The sequence below is a fragment of the Perissodus microlepis genome, chromosome 18, assembly GCF_051167445.1.
Source record: "Perissodus microlepis isolate ML-2025 ecotype Zambia chromosome 18, ASM5116744v1, whole genome shotgun sequence".
In the NCBI taxonomy this organism is placed as follows: Eukaryota; Metazoa; Chordata; class Actinopteri; order Cichliformes; family Cichlidae; genus Perissodus; species Perissodus microlepis.
Window position 1 is genome coordinate 3,761,653 of NC_140478.1, and position 27,811 is coordinate 3,789,463.

A 27,811-nucleotide genomic window follows, 5' to 3' on the forward strand; every position below is an offset into this window, starting at 1 on the left:
AGAGGGGGGGGGGGGAGAAAAAAAAGAAAGAGTAGAGAACTGTGAAGCAGATACCACACTTTTCCCCAAGAACCCCTCCATCAATACATGCACACTATCACACAAACATGTACACACAATGGCTACACAGGGAGTCATTTTACAGTTATTTTACAAACAAGCAAAAAAAACAAAGACAAAAAACCCCAACAACATGGGCCTAAACCCATAAAAAGGTCGTTAGGATCCAAACCCTCAAGCCTCTGGGAAGTTGACACAAGGCACGGCTCAGTGGCACAGAAATACAGTTTACCTTCGAAGGGTTTTAACATCCACGCTGGAATGTGTGGAGGGAAAAAAGAGAGAGGTTGTTCTTCAAGCCTTCCCTCTTTCCTCCACTTTCCTTTGCCCCCCCTCTTCCCCCGAAAGTGAGAACTCTCCCCTTATCTCTTTTGCTCCCCAGTGCAATGCAGAAAGTGTCAAAACTGACCCCACACCCACGCATACGTGCACATACACACAGAAAAATATCACAGTGACCTTGAATGTAGTCACGCAGGCTTTGTTTAAAGTGCCTCGTTTTTCACTAGCTGAATAACTCTAGATCCCATTGTCACTTTTAAATTACTCTGGCAGAACTTTTTCATTCAAAAAAATGCCCAAGGCAATCCTTTAAACAAAAGCCAAAGTAGAAAGCTGACCTATCACAAAATGTTTAAAGCTAGTTTATTTAATCAAGTAACTTACCCAGAAACTGGATGCAGGGCAGAATCTCACCCCTTTGACTTCCCTTTCAGTTATTTTTCCGATTTTACAAAACCTCTCTTCAGCGCACATTTCTGCCTTCTATATAAAAGAGTGGAATGTCTCATTCTTCACATCCTTCTCTCAAAATTTTCTATACATGAAAAACAACTTTTGTCATGCCACATGAATCATCCTCTGCATCTAAACAACATAGTTCTATTCTTAAAGCTCAGTCTAATTAAAGGTGTTGGCTACACTTCTGGAGGCTTTGCTGTGTTTGTGACACCTGTGCACATGACGGGGGAATAATTGGCTTGGAGGCATCGTAACAGCTTGTAACGCCTTCCGACAGCAGCTATTATTTTGAGGCCAGTGTCACATTTTTTTACTTGGAAAAAAAGAAATCTTCTCTGTCTCTTTCCCACACCCCATTACTGTACATCAAAGTTGCAAGGACATGGCATGCTGACATATAAAGCATGCTGCACCACTTCACTATGACAGCATTTGCAGAGGATCCTGCTTAGAAATAATATTTGTGTGGAATATTATTTCAAAATAAGATGTTCTTTGGGTTGTAGATGCAACTAATGCCAAAATATTCTGTACTGAGGACCTCTGATCTCATCATCTTGTTTGATTTCCGTCAACAAGATTATATTCGGATGCACTGAGATCAGTTTCACATGCTCACAACCACTCTACACACACCTATGTATATACACAGCATGTGCTTCCCTTGGGAGTCAAAATGATGAGCACATACAACACCAGAGCCATCCGCTATATGCACTGTAAAGGTGACTTGTCATGCGTCGTGGCGATGGTAATACCATCAGACGGCGAGATTGACTGTCTGTAGGTGTATGAGTCCTCCTTACCCCCTGAGCCCCACGCGCTGTTGGCATTACCATTTCTCATACCTCGACTCCGGCGGCGACTGCGGTTTGGGTCGGTGTAAAAGGCCAGCTGAGGCTCGCTGTCTGCCTCCGTCCCAGAGTCCCCGTCTGGGTTCAAGAATGTTGAACCCGCTGTTGGATTCACACAAAAAATACAAAAGAGTTCTGGACCAGTGGTGGGGAATTTGTCCTCAAGTTAGCTTCACAGAGATGGCAGGAAAAAGCCAAAACTCACGATCAACCCACTGCTGGACTTAGTGTAAAAAAAGAAAAATCTTCTTCTATCATCTACTGATGTGTCGGCTCATTTGTAATAAAAATCAAGCTGCAACTTTGAGCACTGTGTTTTCCAGTTTTTCTTTAATATACTGTGTTTAGTTTTTATTTTTTCCCCCAACTGACACATTTTGAATTAGCCACATCCATGAAACAGCACATTAAAAAGAGTGCATGCTGGCTTAACTGGACTCGATCTGAATAAAATACTGATGTCACCTGTGTTAAACAATCAGAAGTGCATGTTTGAGTTTGAGACTACTGACTATTGTTTTAGCCTCTACTTTCATTTTTACTGTTGTGCAGTTTGATATTATTGGTGCTTGTCAGATATTAAGATTTAAAAAGTACACACATGTATCAGGTGAGTTTCTAAAATTTCTAAAATCAGGTAAATCTAACTCCAGATGAACAACAACACACATCACTATTTATTTAACACGAATTAAGCCAAAATGTAGAAGCAGCATATGTGCAAATTTAAGGGTAACTAGCTGCAAATCAAATGAACTAGATGAACTGATCAGTGAGCATGAGCACCTCTATAAATGCAACATGACAGTTTTGGCCAGTTTGCAGGTATCTTAGAGAAGCAACTGTTAATGGCCATAAATCTGGAAAATCTGGTTGTGAGGCCATTTTTAAACAATTTGAAGTCATTCTACTGTGAAAAACATAATGTGGTCATTATGTACCTTATTGGTGTATCCATGATACACAAGGCTGGTTGTGTTCATGTTTTTTCCAAGGAAATATCAGGAATACATAAAAACATTTCAGCGCTTTGCCTTTTTGTGTGATTCTAAGATAGCACAACACTACAATTAAGACCCTTGGAGATGTTTTAAAGAGAACTATATGAGGAGGAACCAGTCACTTGGAAGTAATAACAGCAAACTAAAATGCTTTTAGTAGAAACCATTGAATTTGTATCACACTGTTATAATGCTAAACTTTGGTTAGCTTGACAAGATCAAATTAAGACCACTGATCAACTAGAAGCAAAAAAATTCTTTCTGCTGTTTTTTTTGCTAAGGACTGCTATTCAGTGGGTACTCCTAAGCACTACTGTCCATGGGTTTTATGGTGTGTACTTAGTATAATGTAAAATGCCAGGACCGCTCTGCATCAAAAGAGAAAAAAACTGGAAGCACAAGCTTATGATTTTCTTTTTCTGACTTTGACTTTACAAAAACACAAAGCACATTTATTTCCTCCATCAGATACAAAGATGTGCTACAAACCCTTTACAGCACCCTGTTTTACTGTCTATATACACTCAATATATAATCATTTAATAAAAGTGAAGATGGCAACACTTGTAAATATCTAAAGGTGAGCTATTGCGCTCACTTCCAGCATCATGATTTTACTCTTGTATTCTGCAGTAGCTGGGAATGATTCACAAATCAATAATCCTTAGTTATTTTATCCTGGGACTTTGGTTGGTCGTTGTCTGAAACAAGCTGTTTTACTTCTTCTCCCTGTACGGGCATAATCGCTTCAGGCTAACTTTATACTCGCTGTCCTGGTAAAGAAATGGTTTACCAGTAAATTAGCGGGTCTCCAGTGCTTACAAGGTGAGCTGTGTGACTTGACCGTATGAAGGGTATCACATTTATAACATCATACGCAGCCAAAAGAAGGAGAAAATGTGTGAAACAAACATCTCACTTAAAGCAGGATGTGAAAATAAACGTGTCTAAAGATAATGTAAAAAAGCCACATAAATAAGATATTACGTGTTGACTGAGCCTGAGGGCTCAACTGTGTGACACTGTTTCCAAGTTCATTAATTTCAAAGTATACATGAAGCAACAATGAGGCAGCAAATAATATGAAAAACATAAACAATAAAAAAATACATGAAAACACAACATATACTTTAGCTAGACAATCTCAACATGACTCCTGTTTTTCTGTGCTACATATTTTTCCTACACTGGAGGGGAAAACACAATCCATAAGACTTTGTCTCTACAAAGAGGAAAAGTGCAAAGTAAATGTTAAATAAAAAGAAGAATGTTCAGCTTTATCTGGGAGGATAATCCTTCACATAACATCCAGTCATTAAAAAACTTACCCCGATTAGACTGTTATTAAAGCTAATGCTCTTAAGTATGAGGGTTGATTATACAGTAGGTGCAACACTTAAAAATAAACAAACTCTTCTCACACCACAATATACCCACAGTGCATTTCAGCTGAGTGTTTTAGCTGGGGCTATATTTAGGGGGCATGTATTGAAGCTTGTCTTACAAGTGTTAGCGGATTGCGAATCAAAAAGTGAGGGGGAAAATCCATCAAAGCAGCAAAGATTTGCTGCCTCAGCGGGACGTGTGAGAATCGAAATAAAATTCATGCTAACGTTGCTCTGTGACAAGAGCTTTAAAAATCCCCAACCAAGAGGCGGTGTTTGATTAAACTGGAGACGATCCCTCAGAAACAATGGGGCAATGAAAACACAGTTGGCAGCGATGTCAATGTGGCAAACGCAGAAGGACTTTTTCATGACAGCGGCTTCATCAGCTTTTCATATTGTTGGGTTTTTTTGAACAATGCGCGCAAGATATGAATGTGCAGCGTAAATATTATTGGCAGCCATGACTATCTGACAGCACAGATGTTGGCGTTTCTTACTTCAGCCTTTTTAGATGGCACCATTGTTTCTGCAGTGTTTTCCACGACTGATTTAATAATGAGGAATATTCACTGCACACTTTCCCCCCAGATATGTCTGCTGGCTGGAAACAGAGTCCTCTGGAACATTATTCAGTGTGCGCAACTAAAACTCTGTGAAGACAAATTAAATCTCTATGCCCTAAAGTAGGAAGAAGGAGGTGGAAAAAAACATCAAGCACACAGGCATGCTTGAATTACAAGTTTCACCAAAAAATATTAATAAAATTGAAATTTAAAATAACAAAACCAATCTGCTGTGTTTTTATCATGCATGTTTTTTTGGTTGCAACATCCTCCCAGACAGTCTTGGCAACAATGTTTGCACTACAGCTGGGGGATGAATTTAACTACATAACAAGAATCCTCCATAATTCATATTAAGAGCATCACTGCTGCTTTATTCATGTGGATATGTACATGTACTCATTTAAATGAATTATCTTATAGGCTGCTGCAAAGCCTCAACAAAGATGGAACACATCAGAGCTTCAGCACTGTCACCATGGGTGGACTTTAACTGTTACTGGCCAGTTTGAGCAGCATATTTTTAGATGTAAGAGCAAATTTACATTTAAATTAATATTAAAGACAACACAAAGGAAGATGAAGATTTGAGTAAATGTATGTGCTTAAGCCAAAGTCAAATAGAGGCCTTTTGCTGAGGACTGATGTCACCGTGACTGGATGAGAATAAACGTGGAGATTGACAGCAGCAAAAATTAAACAAAGAAGATCACCTTACTGTTACAGCAGAACAAAGGCTAATCATATTTGACAGTAGTGACTGCTATCTCTAGGTCAATATTGAACCATTCATTTATATATCCAGCAGAATACCAGTCACCTGACTTTGCAGTGCATGCGGGAAACTTTACATTGCTGTGAAGAAAAAAAAGCTTGCCTACACAATTCCTAGTGTCTTAAATAAAATAAAAATGTAATAGCACTTGTGTTTTCTTAATTCTCAGTTTGGTTCCTGTTCATATTTTGCTGTTCTCTTCCCCCTGTCTCTAGTGCTTCATGTTTCCCTCCATGTGTTTGCTTCTTCCATATTTTTGTCTCTTTTTTTGTACTAGTTTTTGTCTTTTCTCACCTTTATTACTGTCTGCTCTGCCTTAATTGTATTCACCTGTTCGTGTTAGCTTGCTCTGTTATGTCTGTATTTCTTTCTTTGTGCTCTTTATCCCATGTGTCATTTTGTTGTGCCATGTGTTTTTACTTTCTGCTGTGCTTTGCTTTGTTTAGTGAGTGTGTGTGTGTGTGTGTGTGTGTGTGCGCAAACGTGTATTTTTTTTCTATTTGTTTTGACTTTTGATTTGGTGAAATCATATTGTTCAGTAAAGCTTGCTCTTAGTTTTGCATAACTGTCTTGACAGTAAATAATAGCAGCGATAGTACAGTCTTCCTCTTTGTAGAGAGAAAGTACAGTAGCATTTTGACAGCTTATGCAGTAGCAGACAGCAGTGCCATAGTGTAGTGGTTAACACATTTGCCAGAATACATTTGGAGAATACAAAAAGCCCAAGCAAAGACCAGGAGGAAATAAAACTCTGTGGAAGGATTCAACCCAGTATCACAGCAACGTGTGTAATAGTGTGTAATAGACATAGACACGCATGCTTAAGTAAGTAGTGCAGTAAGCTACAGCACCAGCAGAGGGAGATATTTTATTTCAAGCCAACATACAAATAGTCATAGGAAAACATTGCTAACACATTTACATGAAACTACATATCAGCCACCTAGCTTTATTGTGGCATTGTGGATTGTACTTCATACCTTCCTTGGTCACTAGCGACTTGTTGGCTTTTAATTTCTTCACTCCTCCTGCTGGTACTGCGGATCTATATGCTGTGGCAATGAAAGAAAGGCTCTTTGCAACCAGTTACAGTTGCCAGTTGCCTTATGTTGTTTTGTTTTGTTGCTCCTGGTAAAGTACTGAGAAAAAATGTTTCAGAAAAAGCCATTTCTTTATATTTTGCTAGAAAAATGGGAAATAGGCAGAGTGAGTGACTGAGTACGGTTGTACCACTCTAACAAGCTTGACTATATAATAAGAATCATTAATCCATGACTGATAGTGTTCCATTGTGTGGCTTTCTATCCGGGTATGCTTTATCCCTAGACTCCAGTTTCAGTGTGTTTGGCATCACTGTCATCCTGATAAATGAAACCATTGCCACAAACTTTCCAGACGGTATTTCATGATGGAGAAATACTTTTCTGTTTTCATACTTCCATCAATTTGGACAGGCTAAAATGCACGACAGCACCTCCACTGTATTTTACAGATTGATACTTACGGTTGTAAATCTGTATTGACCTGCTCCGTACACATTGATGACTTGAACCACAAATTTGGATTTATCACTCAATAGGACCCGCTGACACTGATTTTCAGTGTGTAATTTGGTGTTCCCTAGACTTTTTTTCAGTCGCTTAAGAATGGCTTGTTGACAGCCATTGTGACCACTTCCGAAGAAGCTTCAGTGACTTGTAGATGGGTCAACTGAAGGCCAGGTACATCTCTCAGGTCCTGTGTCAGGTCTTTGCTGTATTTTCAGATACTGTATCATCTGCTGTATATTGTTTTTAGGCCTGGCACCTCTTTTTCTGTTTAATTGTCCAGTTTCCTAATTTTGTTGGTGGAAAAAAGTTACTATTTTCTTCCGGTCAAACTGTGTTACCTTCAGCATTTTTCAAGCTTCAGCTGAGGAAAGGGGAAAACATCATTTGTTTTTGTGACACGCCACTAGCAACAAAGACACAATTTAAAATAGTTTCTGTGCTGAATTGTCTGTTATGCATAGACACAAGTGGTTTATCTTCAGTTAGGTGCCTTTTTAATGCCTGAATGATTCATGGATGCACTTATTTTGCAAAGACTAAAGTTAGTCTGAAAATGGAATTGAAATGAACAACAGCAAATATACAATGAAGCCAAGGCAAACATGAGAAGTGGTCCCACATCCCAGACTGTGGGGTAATGAGGGTCACAATGACCAGATGTGTATTTCAAATTCTGTCAAAATGTAGATACAGCGCCTTGCCACATTCTGAATATCTAAAGTTAGGAAATGTGACTTTAATTTGGGAGAGGGATAGTCTAAGTTATGGTCTAAGTCAGACAACAGTCTAAGATGAAGGAGTTAACTGAGCTGAAGAACAATGAGGCAAAAATGTCAGGGAAACCATAACGGATCCTTAAAATTAGCAAGTATTGAGGAACTGTCACATCCAGCCAGAATCAATGAAAGAAACTCAGAAAGATCATTTAGGAAAAGGGAACAGTTTGATAGAATAGACTTTAATCCCCGAAGGCATTAAGAAACACATTTATGTAGTGATTTTTTTGCTGTTTCTGGGTTACAGTGATTGTGTCTATTATTGCTGTTTGTAGAATGTTCCATGTTCTTTCAGTACGATTTTAGTGAATTTATGTAATGTATTAATTATTTGATTAACTGGGATTTAATGCGTAATTTAATTAAGAAATATTAAAATATAAAGAGGGGAAAAAGTGTCCCAAGACACTGCTAAATAGCCCACAGTGTCAAGACTCCCAAAACACTTGCTGTCTACATATGTAAACATTAGAACTAGCTAGGTATACTTTTCAGCCCATTCAATAGGGAACAGCTTCTAACTTGGGCACACACAACAGATTTTATATTTATAAGGTTTTTATAAAGTGAGCAAACTCCCATCACATCAACCTTACTAGACCATAATTTACAGTATTACAAAAAGGTTTGAATTTTCAGGTTTACAAAAACTACAAATGGAGCCTTTGAGTTACTCTCTGAACACCTGAATAGTGCACAGCTGTCAAGGACTGCTTCAGGTTTCAGAGAGAAAAGAACATAAAAGAAGTGCTGGCTAGAATGTAATAGTTCTACACTAGAGATAACTTAAAGTAGTTCAAAGTGCAACAGCATGTCTCTCTGTGAAGACGATCTAAGGCAGTTAGGAGAAAATGTACCTTACAGCGTTTGCTAGGAGTTCATGCTGACTGACCAATGGCATAGAGCTAGAATTGACTAAAAGAAAAGGATCAGAGGGTTGCAGGAAAAACATGTGACATAAAATCATGGCCCAATGAAACTTGCTGAATGTAAAGAATGAGATTTCCATACTGGATTGTTTTGGGCCCAGGTTAACTATGACCAGCACCCTTTTAGCCTATGGTCAACGGTCAACAGGGTGGAAACTGTGCAACTGTTGGCTGGAGACAATGAAAAAAAAGGGGAAAGGCGTGTTAGGAGTAAGCGAAAGAGAAGGAAAGGCAGGAGTGGGTGATGAGAGTAAGGACGTGTATATGTAGAGACTACAGATGATAAAGGGAAAAAGCTAGCTGTGTGTAGAAGATTGGGTGGAACGCAAACAAGATCAGAAGCACTGGAGGTGGATTCAAACCATATATATGTATATGTATATGTAAAACCATATATATATGTGATATACTCTAGATCTTGTTTTAACATATGGCATAGAAGCTGAACATTTAACAGTGTTTCCTGAAAACCCTCTCCTGTCTGATCATTTCCTGATAACATTTACATTTACAATAATTGATTACACAGCGGTGGAGAGTAGACTTTATCAAAGTAGATGTCTTTCTGAAAGCGCTGTAACTAAGTTTAAGAATATAATCCACCCACTGTTATCATCTTCAATGCCCTGTACCAACACAGAGCAGAGCAGCTATCTGAACGCTACTCCAACAGAGGTCGATTATCTTGTTAATAATTTCACCTCCTCACTACGTACGACTCTGGATACTGTAGCTCCAGTGGAAACTAAGGTCTCTAATCAGAAGTACCTGACTCCGTGGTATAATTCTCAAACACGTACCCTAAAGCAGATGACTCGTAATCTGGAGAGGAAATGGCGTGTCACAAATTTAGAGGATCATCATTTAGCCTGGAGAAATAGTTTGCTGCTTTATAAGAAAGCCCTCCGCAAAGCCAGAACATCTTACTATTCATCACTGATTGAAGAAAATAAGAACAACCCCAGGTTTCTCTTCAGCACTGTAGCCAGGCTGACAAACAGTCAGAGCTCTGTTGAGCCAACCATCCCTTTAACGTTAACTAGTAATGACTTCATGAACTTCTTCACAAATAAAATTTTTATCATTAGAGAAAAAATGACCAATAATCATCCCACAGATGTAATATTATCTACAGCTACTCTTAGTACCATTGATGTTAAGTTAGACTCTTTTTCTCCAATTGATCTTTCTGAGTTAACTTCAATAATTACTTCCTCCAAACCATCAACGTGTCTTTTAGACCCCATTCCTACAAAACTGCTCAAAGAAGTCCTGCCATTAATTAATGCTTCAATCTTAAATATGATCAACCTATCTCTAATAATCAGCTGTGTACCACAGGCCTTCAAGCTGGTTGTAGTTAAACCTTTACTCAAAAAGCATCTCTAGACCCAGCAGTCTTAGCTAATTATAGGCCAATCTCCAACCTTCCTTTATATCAAACATCCTTGAAAGAGTAGTTGTCAAACAGCTAACAGATCATCTGCAGAGGAATGGTTTATTTGAAGAGTTTCAGTCAGGTTTCAGAGCTCATCACAGCACAGAAACAGCTTTAGTGAAGGTTACAAATGATCTTCTTATGGCCTCTGACAGTGGACTCATCTCTGTGCTTGTCCTGCTAGACCTCAGTGCAGCGTTCGATACTGTCGACCATAATATCCTATTAGAGCGATTAGAACATGCTGTAGGTATTACAGGTACTGCACTGCAGTGGTTTGTATCATATCTATCTAATAGACTCCAATTTGTGCATGTAAATGGAGAGTCCTCTTCACACACTGAGGTTAATTATGGAGTTCCACAGGGTTCAGTGCTAGGACCAATTCTGTTTACATTATACATGCTTCCCTTAGGCAGCATCATTAGAAGACATAGCATACATTTTCACTGCTATGCAGATGACACCCAGCTCTATCTGTCCATGAAGCCAGATAACACACACCAATTAGTTAAACTGCAGGAATGTCTTAAAGACATAAAGACCTGGATGGCCGCTAACTTTCTGCTTCTTAATTCAGATCAAACTGAGGTTATTGTACTCGGCCCTGAAAAGCTTAGAAATATGGTATCTAACCAGATTCATACTGTGGATGGCATTACCTTGGCCTCCAGTAACGCTGTGAGGAACCTTGGAGTCATTTTTGACCAGGACATGTCCTTCAACGCACACATTAAACAAATATGTAAGACTGCTTTCTTCCATTTGCGCAACATCTCTAAAATTAGAAATATCCTGTCTCAGAGTGACGCTGAAAAACTAGTTCATGCATTTATTACTTCCAGGCTGGACGACTGTAATTCATTATTATCAGGATGTCCAAAAAACCCGCTGAAAAGCCTTCAGCTAATCCAAAATGCTGCAGCAAGAGTGCTGACAGGGACTAGAAGGAGAGAGCATATTTCTCCTGTTTTGGCTTCCCTTCATTGGCTTCCTGTTAAATCCAGAATTGAATTCAAAATCCTGCTCCTCACATACAAGGTCTTAAATAATCAGGCCCCACCTTATCTTAATGACCTTGTAGTACCATATCACCCTATTAGAGCACTTCGCTCTCGCTCTGCAGGCCTACTTGTTGTTCCTAGAGTATTTAAAAGTAGAATGGGAGGCAGAGCCTTCAGTTTTCAGGCCCCTCTTCTGTGGAACCAGCTTCCAGTTTGGATTCAGGAGACAGACACTATCTCTACTTTCAAGATTAGGCTTCAAACTTTCCTTTTTGCTAAAGCATATAGTTAGGGCTGGACCAGGTGACCCTGAATCCTCCCTTAGTTATGCTGCAATAGACGTAGGCTGCCGGGGGATTCCCAAGATGCATTGAGTTTTTCTTTTTCAGTCACCTTTCTCACTCACTATGTGTTAATAGACCTCTCTGCACTGAATCATATCTGTTATTAACCTCTGTCTCTCTTCCACAGCATGTCTTTTATCCTGTCTTCCTTCTCTCACCCCAACCGGTCGCAGCAGATGGCCCCGCCCCTCCCTGAGCCTGGTTCTGCCGGAGGTTTCTTCCTGTTAAAAGGGAGTTTTTCCTTCCCACTGTCGCCAAAGTGCTTGCTCATAGGGGGTCATATGATTGTTGGGTTTTTCTCTGTATCTATGAAGCGCCTTGAGGCGACTTTTGTTGTGATTTGGCGCTATATCAATAAAATTGAATTGAATTGAATTGAATACACAGGAAGAGGATTTTAGTAGACGTAATCTTAAAGGAAGACTATGTGAATAGTACTGTACAGGTGAAGAGCGTCAGACAGGATCATGAGTTTAAAGCTGGAAGTCGAAAGGGTGATGTTGAGTGTTGTCTGTGCATGTGTCCCACAGTTTGGATGCCAGTTAGAAGAGAAAGAAGAATGGATGAAGAGGTAGAGAGTGACATCAGGGAGAGGAGAGCAGTGATTGGATCAGACTTCAATGGACATGTAGCAGAAGGAAACAGAAGTCATAAGGAGATGTTGGATAGGTAAGATGTTAAGCAGAGAAGGACAGAATCTGAAAGAGACAGAAGACTGCGAGGTGGTATCAGGGGAGAATGTAGCTAAGCAATATCAGGTGTCCAAGGTAGGAGCAAGGATTAAATGGTGGAAGCTGAAGATGGAAGAATGTTACATAGAGTTCAGGGAGGAGTTGAGGAAGATCTTGGGTGGTAGGAAAGAGTTAGCAGCTAACTAGGAAAGTACAGCTGAGAAGCTAAGGGAACTGCCAAGAGCCTGTTTGGTTCCTCTAGACAGAGGAAAGAGGACAAAGACACTTGTTGGTGGAACGAGGAAGTACAGGAAAGAATTCAAAGGAAGAGGTTGGCAAAAATAAAGTAGGATAGTCAAGGAGATGAAGAAAATAGACAGGTATACATCAAAGAGAGAGGTGGCAACGGTAAAGGAAAAGGCCCTAAGTGAGTTGTATGTGAGGCTGGACACAAGAAAGGAGAAAAGAACTTATATCAGTCTGCCAAGAAAATTGACTGCGTGGGAAATAAAGTTAAAGTGGTTAAGGATAAAGATGGAAATATACTAACAAGTGAAGATAGTTCTTTTAGAAGATGGAAGGAGTACTTTGAGTAGCTGATGAATGTGGAAAATGAGACAGACAATGGATGGAGGAAAGTTAGTGAATTAGAATGTGCAGAGGATTAGTAAGGTTGAAGTGAGGGCAGCTACATGACAACGATGGGGGAGTGGAAAGGCGACTCGTCATAATGACCTATCTCTTGAGATGTCTAAAAGAGTGGGCGGTGGATTTTTTTAACCAGATTGTTTGACCTAATGTTGCAGAGTGAGAGGAGGCCTGAGGAACGGAGACGAAGTGTACTGATGTTCAAGAATAAAGGTGCTGTGCAGAGCTGTTTTGTAGTCTAGTCAAAATGTTTGTGAAGGTTCTCAGTCATCCAGGTCATCGTAGTCTAAGGAGCTTGGAAAGAAAAGCGTCTGGACTTCTTAGGTTGCTTGAAGACGTTTCACATCTCATCCGAGAAGCTTCTTCAATTCTAGGGTAAATGGACCGCAGATGGACTCAGCGGACTCTTTCGAGGATGCCAATGTTCACATTTTGGACAGAGAAGACAGATGGTTTGAAAGAGGAGTGAAAGAAGCCATTTATGTTCACTGTGAGCGACCATCTTTGAACAGAGGCGGTGGCTTACGACACCAACTGTCTGCCATCTATAATCCAGTTTTGAGTTCCCTTCCCAGACACCTTAACGGCCACTCACACCCTGGGCCATCTGACCTCAGGAAATCACATGATAGGGTGGGGCCAGGTTTCACAATGAGCTCACCCAAAACCCTGGCTGATTGTGACCCACGCCCGCTTTCACACCTTGGCTCTTGTGATTAGGTAGAGGATCATCAGGGGGTCCTTTTGTCCCTCTTTGGGGGGATACTCCCATGGGGTTTAAATCTGGGACTCTCCACCATTTTACCCTAGAACTGAAGAAGCTTTTCAGATGAGAGGTGAAACGTCTTCAAGCAATCTAAGAAGTCCAGACGCTTTTCTTTCTGAGCTCCTTAGACTAGTCTAGTCAAAGTCCGGCCTGTAATCCAGGATAGACTGACCTTAAACAGGCAATTCATGCTTGAAAACTGTCTAATGTGGCTGAAGTAAAACAATTCTGGAAAGAAGAGTGAGCAAAAATTCCTCTGCCATGATGTGAAAGACTTATTGGCAGTTAGAACTTCTTGGAAAGAAGAATTGCTTGATTACAGTTCTTGGTGCACAACAGTTCTTAGCTTTAGGGGACAAAAATGAAAAAAGGGGGTAAATGTTTTTTTCACAGCACTGTACATTTGTTAAAAAGATGCCACTTAAAATGTAACAGTGTGACTCACAGTGGAGAAAAAAAGCAACTCCTGAAGAAGACTCATCCTTGCACAGCAGGCAACTTTATATCTTAAACCTGAGCTGAAGGTGTAGTGCTTAACACTGCTACAAACACAAGTTAGACTCCTTTAAATGTTCACTGCATGATGTTCACCCACAACCCAGCATGCACAGCAGAGACAAGTACCTCTTATAAACCAAAATGATATCCAGTGCTAGAATCAGGCAGCTGAGAGAATAATGGCACCAGAATGACAATCTGCCCTGACAGAGGAAGTGGACATAAACAAGCATATCCAGACGATAATAATATCACTGCAACTGGAACAAGAGTGCTCATCTCAAGAATAGCTGCTATGAAAATAACTATTTGCAACAACAATACAACCTATACAACCTATTACCAGTCCACATATAATTTGTTTTTCCTAAAAGAAGAAGCAAAATCATGATATTTGAGCAAGATCTGCCCAAATGTAATATCCAAAGAATACTAAATCTTGCTTTCTGCTCTAGAAAGCCTTTTTTTTTTTTTAAAAAATACTTATTAAAAAAATTAGGGCAATTATAGATGTGTGTTTTTAGTTACATGAAACCACCCCCCAAAAATACGACTCCAAATTAAAATGCCAAACCTTTCCAAAAGAAAAGCTAACAAGAAGCTAACCAAAAAGTTTACAGCTCCCAACATAGATGACTTATTATTATAAAATAAAAAAAATGAATTCCTAACTATGATGCAGTGTTGCAAAAGCACTGTTCAGTAGAATGACAACTATATACGGAAAATAAGGATGTTGCAGGAGAGCAAATGCAGTGGATCCTATAATATATTAATAAGAAGGGAGAAAAAAGTGATATTTGAAGGCATTGCAGTACCAAGGGACAGCTGCTAGTCTGTGGCTAACCCTCTGTACTTTTGTTATTGCCACAGTAACTTGGCAGGCAGTGTTAAAATAATAACTGGCAAACACACACACTTACATCCGTACAATTAAAATGGCAAATTCTATGTTCAATTAGCACTTACAAATTTACAATGAAGTATAAATTGCATGCATTGAGAGTTTGCCTGTTATACCAAATAAACTGAATCTACAGAAATAGATTCATTTATTTATGCATTTATGTATTTTGTGTAGCAGATTTAATTTGGTATAGTCTGTTCATCCTACCTCTGGTGGAACATTTGAGATTTTAAGACACTACTAAACATTTCAGCAGCAAAAACAATCAAACCTAAACCCCGCAAAACCTTTATATGAGATCCTAGTCCCCAAAGAGCATAGACTAATGATTTAGCAGCTTCTTCTGCCCTTTTGTTGTAATTTAGTGGTGGCAATTTGATAAGATTCTACAGCACAGTATGTGACAAGATAGTTTTTGTTAACTAGTAACCAAACGCAGCAAACAAAACAACAACAACAACAAAATAAATAAATAAATGCCATTCGATTAGATGCTTGTGTCTGTCGAGCAGATCGTGTCAGGCCAAACAGCTTTCATATCAAAAAGTGTTTGACTAAGTTATACTTTCAATGTCACAATGATACCTCACTATTAATATCGGACATGTTATATGACAGGCTTTTAATTTAAGTCTCAAAATAACAATAATGAATGTCTCTATATAGGGCATTTGCGGGTCTTGCTATTTTCCTCTATCTTTCAGTCTCCATCTGTGAAATATTTGGAATCCGGTCTTTAAGTCTGACATCACTAGCCATGTCTGGGCCCAAACTCAGCTGCAGGTCCCAAAGTCAAATGATCCCTGCAGCATTAGTGAGAGTTAAAAACTGGTCTAAATTCTTTCATCTGTAATAAAATGATCAGTGTTGCTGCTCTACCAGGTGTAACAATTAAGTTTAACATCCAGGCATCCACGAAAACAGAATTTATTACATTTAACGGAGTTAGAAGTTAGCAGGGAGTTAGCTCGCTAGCTTCCATCTAAATATAATACACCATGTACTGACTGAGGGATTTATGAAACAAATTCAAACGTACAGCTCTTCCAACATAAATGAAGACAGTAAAGTAAACAGCAGCGACGTTTGTAGGGTTACTGAGGTTGGGCTAGCTGGTATATAATGATATGCTACGTGATCGCTAGCGTGACAAAGCTATGTTAGCAAAATATAAACAGTAAAGCTGGAGGAAGAACGCTAACGAACGGAGGAGTTTTTTCCACTCAATAAAAGTTAACGTGAGGGTTCCCAATGCTTAGGGGCAAATGCAATCGCATGGCAGGATGCTGTAAACGGACCAAACCTCAGTCAGGAGAACAACTGAGATAATCCATCCACAATACGAGGTTAGTCATTAATATACTGCTGCATGGGCTGGGCTGTAGTTACATCGTAAGGGCTTAAAAACCGAACTTTAAAATGATTAGCGGTAATAAAAACCGAGAGAAGCCGACAGTGATCACTGACTATTTTTAGGGGCTTGTTGAGATTAAATAGAAGAAGATACAAAGCATTAAAACATGTTAAAAACACAACAGCCTTATTAAATGAAGACTACTTTGGGCCTGGAAGCAGGATTCATCACGTCATCACTTAAAGACCGGATAGCCTACAAGCCTGGGAAAATCATTTTCTTTAGTATAATAACAGGATTTGCCAAGAACTAAATCCACCATTGTACAATCAACAGTTGATCATCAAGGCTGATAACCCATATATGTATTCAGATGTAAACAAGAAGCGCTCTGTAAGAATCAGGCTCATTAGCTTAGTAGCACTTTTCTAGTGTTTGAATGCAACAGCATCATTGTTATCATTAGCCCTATCAGTGCTTTCACTGTCAAATCAAATGGCCTAAACAGCTAGACTAAGTCAAGCAATGCCATCCAATGAAAAGATACTGTCAAAATACTCATGTCTGTTATTATCCCCACGTTTGCCCTGCTATCCTGTGGGTAAGAGACAATGGTGAGGGCAAGCCTCGTTATGTATGCAGAAGTACAATAACTTTAATGAAACATTAACCTTATCCAACAATTTAGACAACATTAACTTAATTATGGTGTATGGTCCATCGCTAATTAGGAATAAATTATGCACCCACTCAGCAATAATAATCATGAAATACTGATGGGGGCCGCAGGCCTGGGCCCACTCCTTTCACTCACTCTGACATCCTTTTCTCCCATTTGGCAAATCTGGCACTTTTAGTTGCTGCAGAAGTAACTCTGGAGTCCATTAAATGTGCTGACATATGGAGTGAAGGGAGACACTGGGGCATCTTCAGCAAAAATTGAAAGAGTCCTTACCTTACCTGCCTTGCACATGCACCGAAGTTATCCACTGAGGACAACAATAGCTCTGTCTGTGCATATTTTATGACAAAGATGAAAATAGGTGACTAGAAACACCAACAACAGCGACTCAAAACTGCATGAAGCACATCTAATTGCCTGCTTAGACAGCCTCATTCCTATGCAGCTGGCTTTGGTGAATACTAATCTCTACCTGGAAGCACTAAAATTTTAAAATTGTGTATGTGTGTATGTATGTGTGTGTTTTGAGTGTATTAGGAAGCAGCAAATCCTTCTATTTCTTTACTAAGCTGATATTACCAATGCTGATACAACAAATATAATGTACGCAAATGGATTTTTCATTTCTTTACTTCATGCTTGCATATTCTTTTAGCTTTGCACCTAAATTGATCAGAATTAGTCCTTTCTTTTCTTTGTAGGAGCATTAAGTTCTGGTGTCAGTAGACAGGCTGACTTCAAATAAAGCAGAAGATCAGTAGATGATCAGTGCGAGATGAGCTGACTATTTGAGATACATCAAAGATCTAGAGGGGTTAGAGCCATCTTTTGCCACAAAACACACTTTGAATATGTACATAGAACTCCAAAAACGTTAACATTACTTAGAAGTTAGGTCTCCAGCCCCTGCAGGGCTTAAACAAAAATAAAAACCATTCACAGTCACACCTACAGCCGATTTAGCCCTATTAATTTAGCTCATGCATTTCTGCGACAGAATGACTATGAAAGGAAGCTGAAGTACCTTCAGAGAGCCGAAGCAAGCAATGGGAGAGCATACAAACACCACAGAGAAAGACCTGGGTCGGCTGGTGTACTGAAATCCAAGATCTTGTTGTTGTGAGGCTTCAGTGCTAACATCAAACTGTACATGGATAATAACTCCTAATTAAAAACTTAGACAGTCACTGGTCACTTTAATATTTATATCTTGCTATTACTAGGTTTTAGCCCCTTTGTTTTAAATCTCTGTGTCTTTGCACAGTCCTTAAAGAGAGAGTTTGGTCCACGGTGACATGATAGCATCACACAACTGCTGCAGATTTTTCTGCTACACATTCATCATGTGAATGTTTCATTCAACCAAATCCCAACCGTGCACTATTGGACTGAGATCTACTGACTGTAAAGACCATTTGAGTACAGTGAACTTATGTTCAAGACACCAGTTAGAGTTGATTTGAGCTTTGTCACATGGCAGCTGGGCACACTGCAGTCATAAAGGGATAAACAACAGCAACAATACCCATGTAGCCTGTGTCATTTAAATTATGGTCATATGTCACTAAGAGGCCCATGGTGTGCACAACTCAGCAGAAATTGAGACTCATCAGAACAGGCAACATTTGTCCAATCTTCTGTTGAAACAGCACAGAAATAACCCTTCTGTGAGTGTTGAATGACCTGGTGCTGGCAGGTCTGCTTCCCTCATGCTTTTGGACTTGACTACGGCATTTGGCACTGTAGATCGTAGCATTTTTCTGACACGGCTTGAATTACGTGCAGGTATTAAAGATACGACCACTGGCTCCAGTCATATCTATCAGATAGGAGTTTTTCTCTCCATTTAGGGCAGTATTTATCATCCGTGTTACCACTTGTGGGGGACCCCAGGGTTCACTTTTGGGGCCCATTCTTCTCTCTTTCTATATGCTTCCTTTCCGGTCCATTTAAAAAAAAAAAATCTCCTTTCATTGCTTTGCAGTTGACCTCAAGATAGAGTTGCCTATACAAACCAACAGCCATATTTTATTCAGGCATATTTTATTCAGAGCTGTATAATCATGAGTGGATATAAACTTAACTGAATAAAAGTAAAACACAATTTTCATTTGAGCGACCCAACCTGTTAGATGGATATGACAGCACCACTGGTCTTTTTACCCACTTACTGTCATATGATTGCAAGGAACCTTGACTGAACCGTGACTTTTGGCAGTTCTTTATAATTTGATAAACAGATTAGCTCTGTTGTTAAGTTTCTTTCAACTCACATGACTTTAAGAGGGTAATTCACGCTTTTATTACCTCTTGTCTAGAGCATTATAACTCTTTATATGTTAGCTCTGATTAGAGCTTCAAAATGCAGCAGCTCGCCTTTTGATGGTAAAGAAACAGTGTGATCACACTAAACCTACACTGACCTCCTTACACTGGGTTTCAATCCATTTCAGGATCCATTTTAAATATGTATTAATTGATTATAAGAGTCTCAATGGTTTGGTACCACCTTACTTAACATACCTTTTGAAAACCTATAATCCTACAGTACCAGAGCCCACAGTCCACAAACCACTGGGTTTGAGTGGCACTGGGTGTGGACTGCTGCTGAAGCTCATCTACTCCAACTTTCAGTGTGTTGTGCATTTAGAGATGCTTTTCTGCATAGGAGTGGATATTTAAGTTACTGATACTATCAGCTTGAAGCAATCTGTCCATTCTGCTCTGGTATCAACAAGGAACATTTACTCACTGGATAGTTTCTATTTTTTGGACCATACTCTTGGACCTAAACTCTAGAGTTGGTTGTGGTAGAAAATTTCACTAGAATAGCCATTTTACTCAGACCAGCCCATCTGGCACAACCACCATGTTTATAATTTTTTTAAATACTTTAAAAAAATGAATTCTAAAAGTGCCCCAGGAATCTTTATGCTTTTATTGAATTGTTTGGCCCTAATGATGAGCAGCTGTTTGGAGTAATTTTTAGAACCCTGTAGCACTACTTTTTTTATATATATTTTTTTGCTGGAGTGTACTTCCTGTTGCCAAGTGCTTGCTCATAGGGTGTTGGGTGATTGTGGGGGTATCTTTCTAATATTGTTTATTCATTTATTAATTATATTATCTTTAACTTATAAATGTAAATCCCCTTGAGGTGAAAGTTGTTGTGAATTGGCAGTATATAAATGAAACAGAATTTAAACAGAATTGAATTCAACTGGCCTCTAAGGTGTGAGCAAAGAAGCTGCAGGTTATGGTTGTGAGGGAAGAGTAACAGAAGTCTCATACTAAACCAAATATTAAGTGAGTATACAAATCCCTACAGCCTCATGTATACCCAAGAATCTTTTTGTTTTGAACTTTCTACCTTCAGTGTTTTCATTGTCCAAGCACCTTCTAACTGGTCAAATGTTTATTGCAAATTTGATCAAATCCAGTGACTCCTGCAATTCAACAAAACTATTAAAGTATGCATGAAGAGTATGTTTTTGACACAGATCTGCTGCTAGCCTGGACCTGTCCTGAGGCATATTTACTCTTTCACCATTTTGTCACAAAGCTGCAAAGCATAGGTCTAAAAGTAAACATTTTTTGTTTGCAGTTCATTGCAACCATGTTTGGCCACTGGAGTTTCAACATCCCAACACTGCCTTCTGGAGCTTCTAGCAGTGTTGTATGCCACTCTGTGTTGGGTGGTGGGCATTTATTATTTGTTTTAACTGTATTATTGATAAAAGGACTTGCTTAAATATTGTTCTTTTTTTCTATTTTGCTTCTCGGCTTTAGGCAATTGTTTGCCAAAGCCATGGTGGAAGCAGGTGAGTCCAAATCAGTCAAAGTAAAACCATGATAGAAAAACAGTACGGAGCCCCGCAGGGGACATGGGAGAAATAAAAAATTAAGACGGACTTTTGCGAGATCTCGCAAAACAAACTCGGGATCTCGCAAAACTTTTGCGAGCTCTCGCAAAACAAACTCGGGATCTCGCAAAACTTTTGCGAGCTCTCACAAAACAAACTCGGGATCTCGCAAAACTTTTGCGAGATCTCGCAAAACAAACTTGGGATCTCGCAAAACTTTTGCGAGATCTCGCAAAAGTTTTAGCCGCATTCTTCGGACGCCGGCTCGAAGCCGACCGGGAGGTCGAGGCACGATGTGCCGGGAAAGCGGTGTTCCTCCCGGCTGTAGTAGGTCTCGAGCTAACGGGAAGAATGCGGCTAAAACTTTTGCGAGATCTCGCAAAAGTTTTGCGAGATCCCGAGTTTGTTTTGCGAGAGCTCGCAAAAGTTTTGCGAGATCCCGAGTTTGTTTTGCGAGATCCCGAGTTTGTTTTGCGAGAGCTCGCAAAAGTTTTGCGAGATGCCGAGTTTGTTTTGCGAGATCTCGCAAAACTTTTGTGAGATCCCGAGTTAGTTTTGCGAGATCTCACAAAAGTCCGTCTTAATTTTTTTTTCTCCCATGTCCCCTCCGGGGCTCCGTAAAACAAGACAAGACCAAGTTGTTTCTTCTTTAACAATTATAAATCAAGGTGTCCCGAGAGTCATGTTGGGTTGCCAGGCAATGAATTATTTTATTTGGAATGATTATCTTCCAGGATAAATAAATAGAAGTGACTGCAAGTACATGCACATGTGAACATTTTTGTTTATGTTCCTCTGTTGTATCTTTTCATTTCCAATCCTTCCTCACTGTTTGGAAAAGATTTCTGGATTACTTTGTGTGGCTAAAAATGGGTATTTCTGGAGATTAATTTGCATCAACGAACATTACAGAATTGTTTTTAATTGGACTGAGAATAAAGCACTTGCAGTCGAGTGTGGAAGAAAGTGAGTTATGGTCTGAGGTTAACAGATTTAAGATTAAGATTTTCAAAATGACATTTTAAAAATGTCGCTGCCTTCTTCTCTTGTTTATGATAATGGGATAATGTCTCTCAGTTTCATCAACCGTATCCTCTCTCTCTCTCTGCATTTCCAATATTCTTTTGTCTTTTATTACACAGGACAATATCACAGCTTGTCCAGGCACAGGTGAACATGGGAGGCATGGGTGTTTGTGCTGACGATGTGAGTGCAAAATTAAAAAATAAATAAATGTATGGTAGAAAAAGACAATAATAAGAGAGATCTGCATCGTTTTGAGATTTCACATGCTCCTGCTTACTTTGTTTTATTTATTGTTCGCAGTCCAATAATCTCCCAGGAAATGTTTATATCTATGACTCATTTTATGCCTCTTATTTTCCAATGCTACTTTTATAACACTGCTGTATTCTGTACTCTATTATTGATAACTTTTGTCCAACGAGGTGAAAATGTCTCAAGGTCCTCTTGAGTTTTCCAAAGGGCATTCATGATGTTGTCAATGATTAAGCCTGTGGTGGCATTCAGTGACTCACTATGAATTCTTGTGAATACTAGAATAGTGAGAGATAAACATTTAGAGAGAAAAGATATCCACAGCAGGGAACTGAGCACACAGTGCTGCAAAGACTTGAACACATAATGCCTCATTGTCAGACCTCATTTTTACTGAAGGATAAATCTGGCATATGCACTACCGGTCAAAAGTTTGGACTCACTTTCTCATTTAATAATTTTTCATTATTTTCATGAGTATTTACATTGTAGGCATCAAAACTATGAATGAACACATAAGGAATTATGTAGTAAACAAAAAAGTGTGCAATAACTCAAAACATGTTTTATATTTTAAATTCTTCAAAATAGCCACCCTCTGCTTTCATTACTGCTTTGCAAACTCTTGGCTTTTGACTACCACTTGAAGCTCCATGAGCTTCTTGGTCAAATAGCCCTTACACAGCATGGAGGTGTGTTTGGGGTCATTGTCCTGTTGAAAGATAAATGATGGTCTAAGTAAACGCAAACCAGATGGGATGGCATGCCGCTGCAGGATGCTACAGTAGCCATGCTGGTTTAGTGTGTCTTCAATTTTGAATAAATCCCCAACAGTGTCACCGGCAGCTGGTAGAGATGTGTCTGTTATTGGAACATTTATTTGGGCTCTGATTCAAGGTGATGTTAACTTGCGATTTCTGAGGCTGGGGACTCGGATGAATTTATCCTCAGCAGCAGAGGTGACTCTTGGTCTTCCTTTTCTGGGGTGTCCTCATGTGAGCCGTTTCGTTGTAGCACTTGATGGTTTTGGCGCTATACTTGGGGACACATTCAACGTTTTAGCAATTTTACGGACTGACTGACGTTCAGTTCAGGTAAAAATGGACTGTCATTACTCTTTACTTAGCTGATTGGTTCTTACCATACAATGAATTATAACAGTTCTCAAATAAGGCTGTCAGCTGTGTACCAACCTGATTTCTGCACAGCACAACTGATGGTCCCAATCCCATTAAGAAGGCAAGAAATTCCACTAATGAACTCTGAAAAGCCACACCTGTGAAGTGACTACATCATGAACATCACTGAGAGAAGGCCAAGGGTTTGCAGCGCTGTCAACAAAGCAAAGGGTGGCTACTTTTTAGGAATATAAAACATAGAACATATTTAGAGTTATTTATCCATTTTTTTCTTTGCTACATAATTGCATATATCTTCCTCCATATGTTTGATGTCTTCAGTATGTGTCTACAATGTAGAAAGTAGTAAAAAATAAAGAAAAAACTATCAAATTAGAAGGTGTGCCCAAACCTTCGACTGGTAGTGTGAATATATAACTCAATCCCCCACATATAGATGCTGGAATGCCTAGATCAGGGGTCCCCAATCCCAGTCCATGAGGGCCGGTGTCCCTGCAGGTTTTAGATCTCACCCTGGGTCAACACACCTGAATCACAAGATTAGTTCATTACCAGGCCTCTGGAGAACTTCAGGACATGTTGAGAAGGTCATTTGTCCATTTAAATCAGCTGTGATGGATCAAGGACACATCTAAACTCAATAGAAATGTGTTGAACAACACTAGAGGCAGGACTTTAAGCCAGTAGCACAAGTCACCATCAAGTCTGCCAAGTGGTCTGTCCCCACTGCTAGTCAGAAGTCAGAAATGAGGGGATTGCACTACCAGAAGGCAACATTGCAGACATCGAGGACAGCTACATGTACCAATCCCACAGCCAGATGGAAACCACGAAGAGGTCACTAGGAAAGCCACAACCACCAAATACCTGCAAAGTGTCAGGCAAGTGCTGAAGAATCAGCTGAATAGAAAGAACAAGATCTGGGCAATCTTCACCTACGCCCTTCCACTGAACAGGTACCCTGCTGGGATTATAAGCTGGCCAACGGAGGAGACAGAAGCCACTGACATCAAGGCAAGAAAGCTCCTTACCATGCATGGAGGGGTTCACCCCAAATCTAGCACCCTGAGACTGGACACTAAGTGAAAGGAAAGGAGGCAGAGGAGTGGTGAGTGTCAGAACCACTGCCCAGGATAAGACAACAAACATCAATCAGTACATTAGGAAGATGGCTAAAACTGACTGTGTGATTACTGAATACTTCAGGCAGCAGGAACCCAAGAAAGAGGAGCAAGGAGAAAAACCATCATTGACGGAGATAGAGGAAGTGGCTGACATCCAAAACCAGTGGCTGGACAAAGCTGGACTGAAGGACAGCACAGAGGCACTAATCATGGCAGCACAGGAACAAGCTCTGAGCACAAGATCCATAGAAGTTGGGGTCTATCACACCAGGCAAGACCCCAGGTGCAGGCTGTGTAAAGATGCCCCTGAGACAATCCAGCACATAACAGCAGGGTGTAAGATGCTAGCAGGCAGGGCATACATGGAACGCCATAACCAAGTAGCTGGCATAGTGTACAGGATCTGTGTCGAGTATGGCCTGGAAGTCACGAGGTCAAAACGGGACATGGCCCTCAAGGTGGTCAAGAATGACTGAGCTAAGATCCTGTGATACTTCCAGATACAGCCAGAAAAACTGGTGATGGGTAACCAACCGGGTATAGTAGTGGTGGACAAGCAGAGGAAAACGGCTGTAGTGATAGATGTAGCTATACCGAATGACGGCGGTATCGGGAAGAAGGAACATGAGAAGCTGGAGAAGTGCCAATGGCTGAGAGAAGAACCTGAGAAGCATTCGGAGTACTCAGTGCAGTGACCTCCAAGGTAGGTGAGTGGCTCCAGCAGATCCCAGGAACAACATACGAGATCTCTGTCCAGAAGAGCGCAGTCCTAGAAACAGCAAAGATACTGGGCAGGACCCTCAAGCTCCTTTACATTTTTAGTGAAATGCATTTTCACTCCTACAAAACATCTTACAAAGATGTCCATATAATGAGACACAGTACTTGGAGAGGGCTTAGCCTTTTGGGTTCCAAGAGCATTTTCTGGTTACTAGTGTGGTGAACCAATATTCAGTCATTTGCCTGAAAAGAAGCAATGATGGGAAAACAAGAAAATAAATGAAAAAAACATGTCGATATGTTGTTTACAAATACAATTACCGTAGGTCACAAGTAAATGAGATCTCAGAGAAAATGTATTTCAGCTGATGCAGGTGTGATTGGTAAAAGACAGGGATTTTTTTCAATGCGAGTAACCACAAGCATATTAAAGTCAAATTAATGTTTTGTTAACTCCTTTTGTCAATTCCTTTTTATGACAAAGGTTTTATACTTTTATACTAATTGTGCTTTCATGCATGTTTTTGTGATACTGACTGACAAATCAGATCTTATTAAAAAACATCACTGTTAGGCCAGCATTGTTAGCAGCACCATGTTAGCAGCTACTATTTCTGTGGCTACTTGCATTAACATGTATTATGCTTTGAATGTTGAGGTTACATGAAAACATTTATTTGAACTTCCCAAGTCTGACTTTAGCTTTTATAGAGGAATGCTTTCAATGAACAGGAGCGGCTGATCACTCTAATAACATTGAAACTGAACAACACTGAAAAAACAACAACATCTAATTGGAATTTAAGAAGCTTGGAAAGAAAAGTGACTGGACTTCTCTCATCCGAGAAGCTTCTTCACTTCTAAGACCAAATAGTGGGGAGTTCAGGGTTTTTTTGCACTAGTGGGAGTTGTCCCTTATGAGGGCTGTTGACCCACTATAGATCATTTGCCTCATCGCATGAGCCAAGGTGTAAAAAAGGGTGTGAGTCATTAGCAGCAGAGGTTTCGGGTGTGCGTGGGTGTTAAGACGACCCTTGCCTTGCATCTGTAAGTGACCACTGCCTGGACTTGACAGAGCAGTATCATATTATCATATCAAGTGTGTCTGGATGTTATCTGGTAAAACTCAATAATATTGAAGTCTGTTTTATTCCTGTGAACACTGTGAGTGTGTAACACGGATGCATTGAGAAAAATTGGATAATGAAGTGAAAGTCAATAATTTATGTGATCACTTGAGTGAAGATTTTTTGCATTATGAATTACTAAAGCTCCAGGAACGGAGCTAGGCTGTGCAGCAATTTGGCAATTATATGCAAATTGCTACAGAATGAAAAAATAAATAAAAACAACTATTGACCACTGAAAAATATTAGCAGCAAGTAGTGAGTAGTGGCACTTTCTCTGCTGATAAATCTACTCAAAATGTCTAGTCCGCTTACTCCACCACATTTAGGACTTGATTTCACTGCACCGACAGATTCTGAAGATAGAAACCATTTGTGTTTATGCTTGTTTCCCTAAAACCTTCCCTAAAGCCTTGGTTTAAGGTTATTATGATTTTTTAAAGCCTCTGAACTGCGTTAACTAAACTAGACACATAACTGCCACGCAGGACCTATCTTGTATAAAAAGCACAGATTACACCAACGTTCATGGTAATACTTTGTGTTCTGCTTCTTCTTTTCACAGAGATGTCCACACAGTATGTTATTAGTATAAGCAACAATTAAAAACTGTACATTCATTCTGTAGCTTACATTATCGTACACAAAAAGGGGAGAGAGGAGAAGAATTAAAGTTTCAGGTTGGCTTTACTGTCTGGAGGGCCATGTCAAGTATGTCAAGTCATGTGAAAACCTTCTCTTTCAAATGCAACTGCCTTCATAAAGTCCCCAGGCTGCCACCTCACAGGATCAGTGTACACATGTAACGATACAACAATGTCCAGCTAATGATCTGATGCTGCTAGTAGTCCTGGAGAGGACTCATGGATTGGTGGTGTTGATGTTATCTGCTGTCTGTGCCAAATCCATGGTAGAGATTGACTCACCGCGGGTGTTGCTGGAGAGACGTTTGCGTTGGCTGGTGGAGGTATTGTGGGGAAGCAGGGTGTTCTGCTGGTGGTTGCTATCGATGGGACTCGTGGCAATGATGTTGTCCTTGTATTTGTTCATTAGCGCCAACTTGGTGTTGTCACTCACTGCAGATAAGAAGAATGATTTTTTAAATGTAAGCTAGGAGACTTACCAACCTTAAAGCTTCCTAAAGTCACGTGTTTTATATTTGACACATGAGTTTGAGGTGGAAGGTTCAATAAACACTCTTTTTTTTGTTGTTTAATTGAATTTTTGGGCAAAGAGTTAAAATGAGAAAGCACCCACTTGGAAAAACATTTTTGTTTCTTTGCTTTGGCTTGACGTGGCAAGCATAAAGTATTACCAATACTAAGAAAGAAAATCCAGGATGTTGTTTACTGTACCAGAAGTCAAACAGGCAAAATTAAAGACAGACAAAAGCTGGCATGAAATGAAAACTTATTAAGGCATTAGACAGAGCCCATTTAAGCCTCAGAGGGAAAAATGATCTATTTCTGTAAATATTAAGAGCTGAAGTTCCATGGAAACACTAAAAATCATATATTACTGCAGATATGTGACTGTCATGCTATTTAGTCACAGACACTGTTTGTCATGGTAGCTGTAATTTTCTGCCAATGTCAGTATGTCCTCCACTTT

The 27,811-nt window shown here is 39.7% G+C and overlaps 1 protein-coding gene across 9 annotated transcripts in view; it reads right to left on the bottom strand.

Moving 5' to 3' along the window:
• astn1 (astrotactin 1) overlaps window positions 1–27,811 on the bottom strand; it is a 439,026-nt gene that overhangs the window by 279,431 nt on the left and 131,784 nt on the right. For 4 of the 9 annotated variants that reach the window (XM_084912722.1, XM_084912720.1, XM_084912724.1 and 1 more), the window contains exons 5-6: window positions 27,127–27,276; window positions 1,608–1,757 (exon numbers count right to left, since the gene is read on the bottom strand). In XM_084912722.1, coding sequence (XP_084768848.1) covers window positions 1,608–1,757; window positions 27,127–27,276 — 300 coding nt within the window. The remainder of the gene's footprint in view (window positions 1–1,607; window positions 1,758–27,126; window positions 27,277–27,811) is intronic. The other 5 variants (XM_084912726.1, XM_084912725.1, XM_084912729.1 and 2 more) reach the window with 2 other exon arrangements.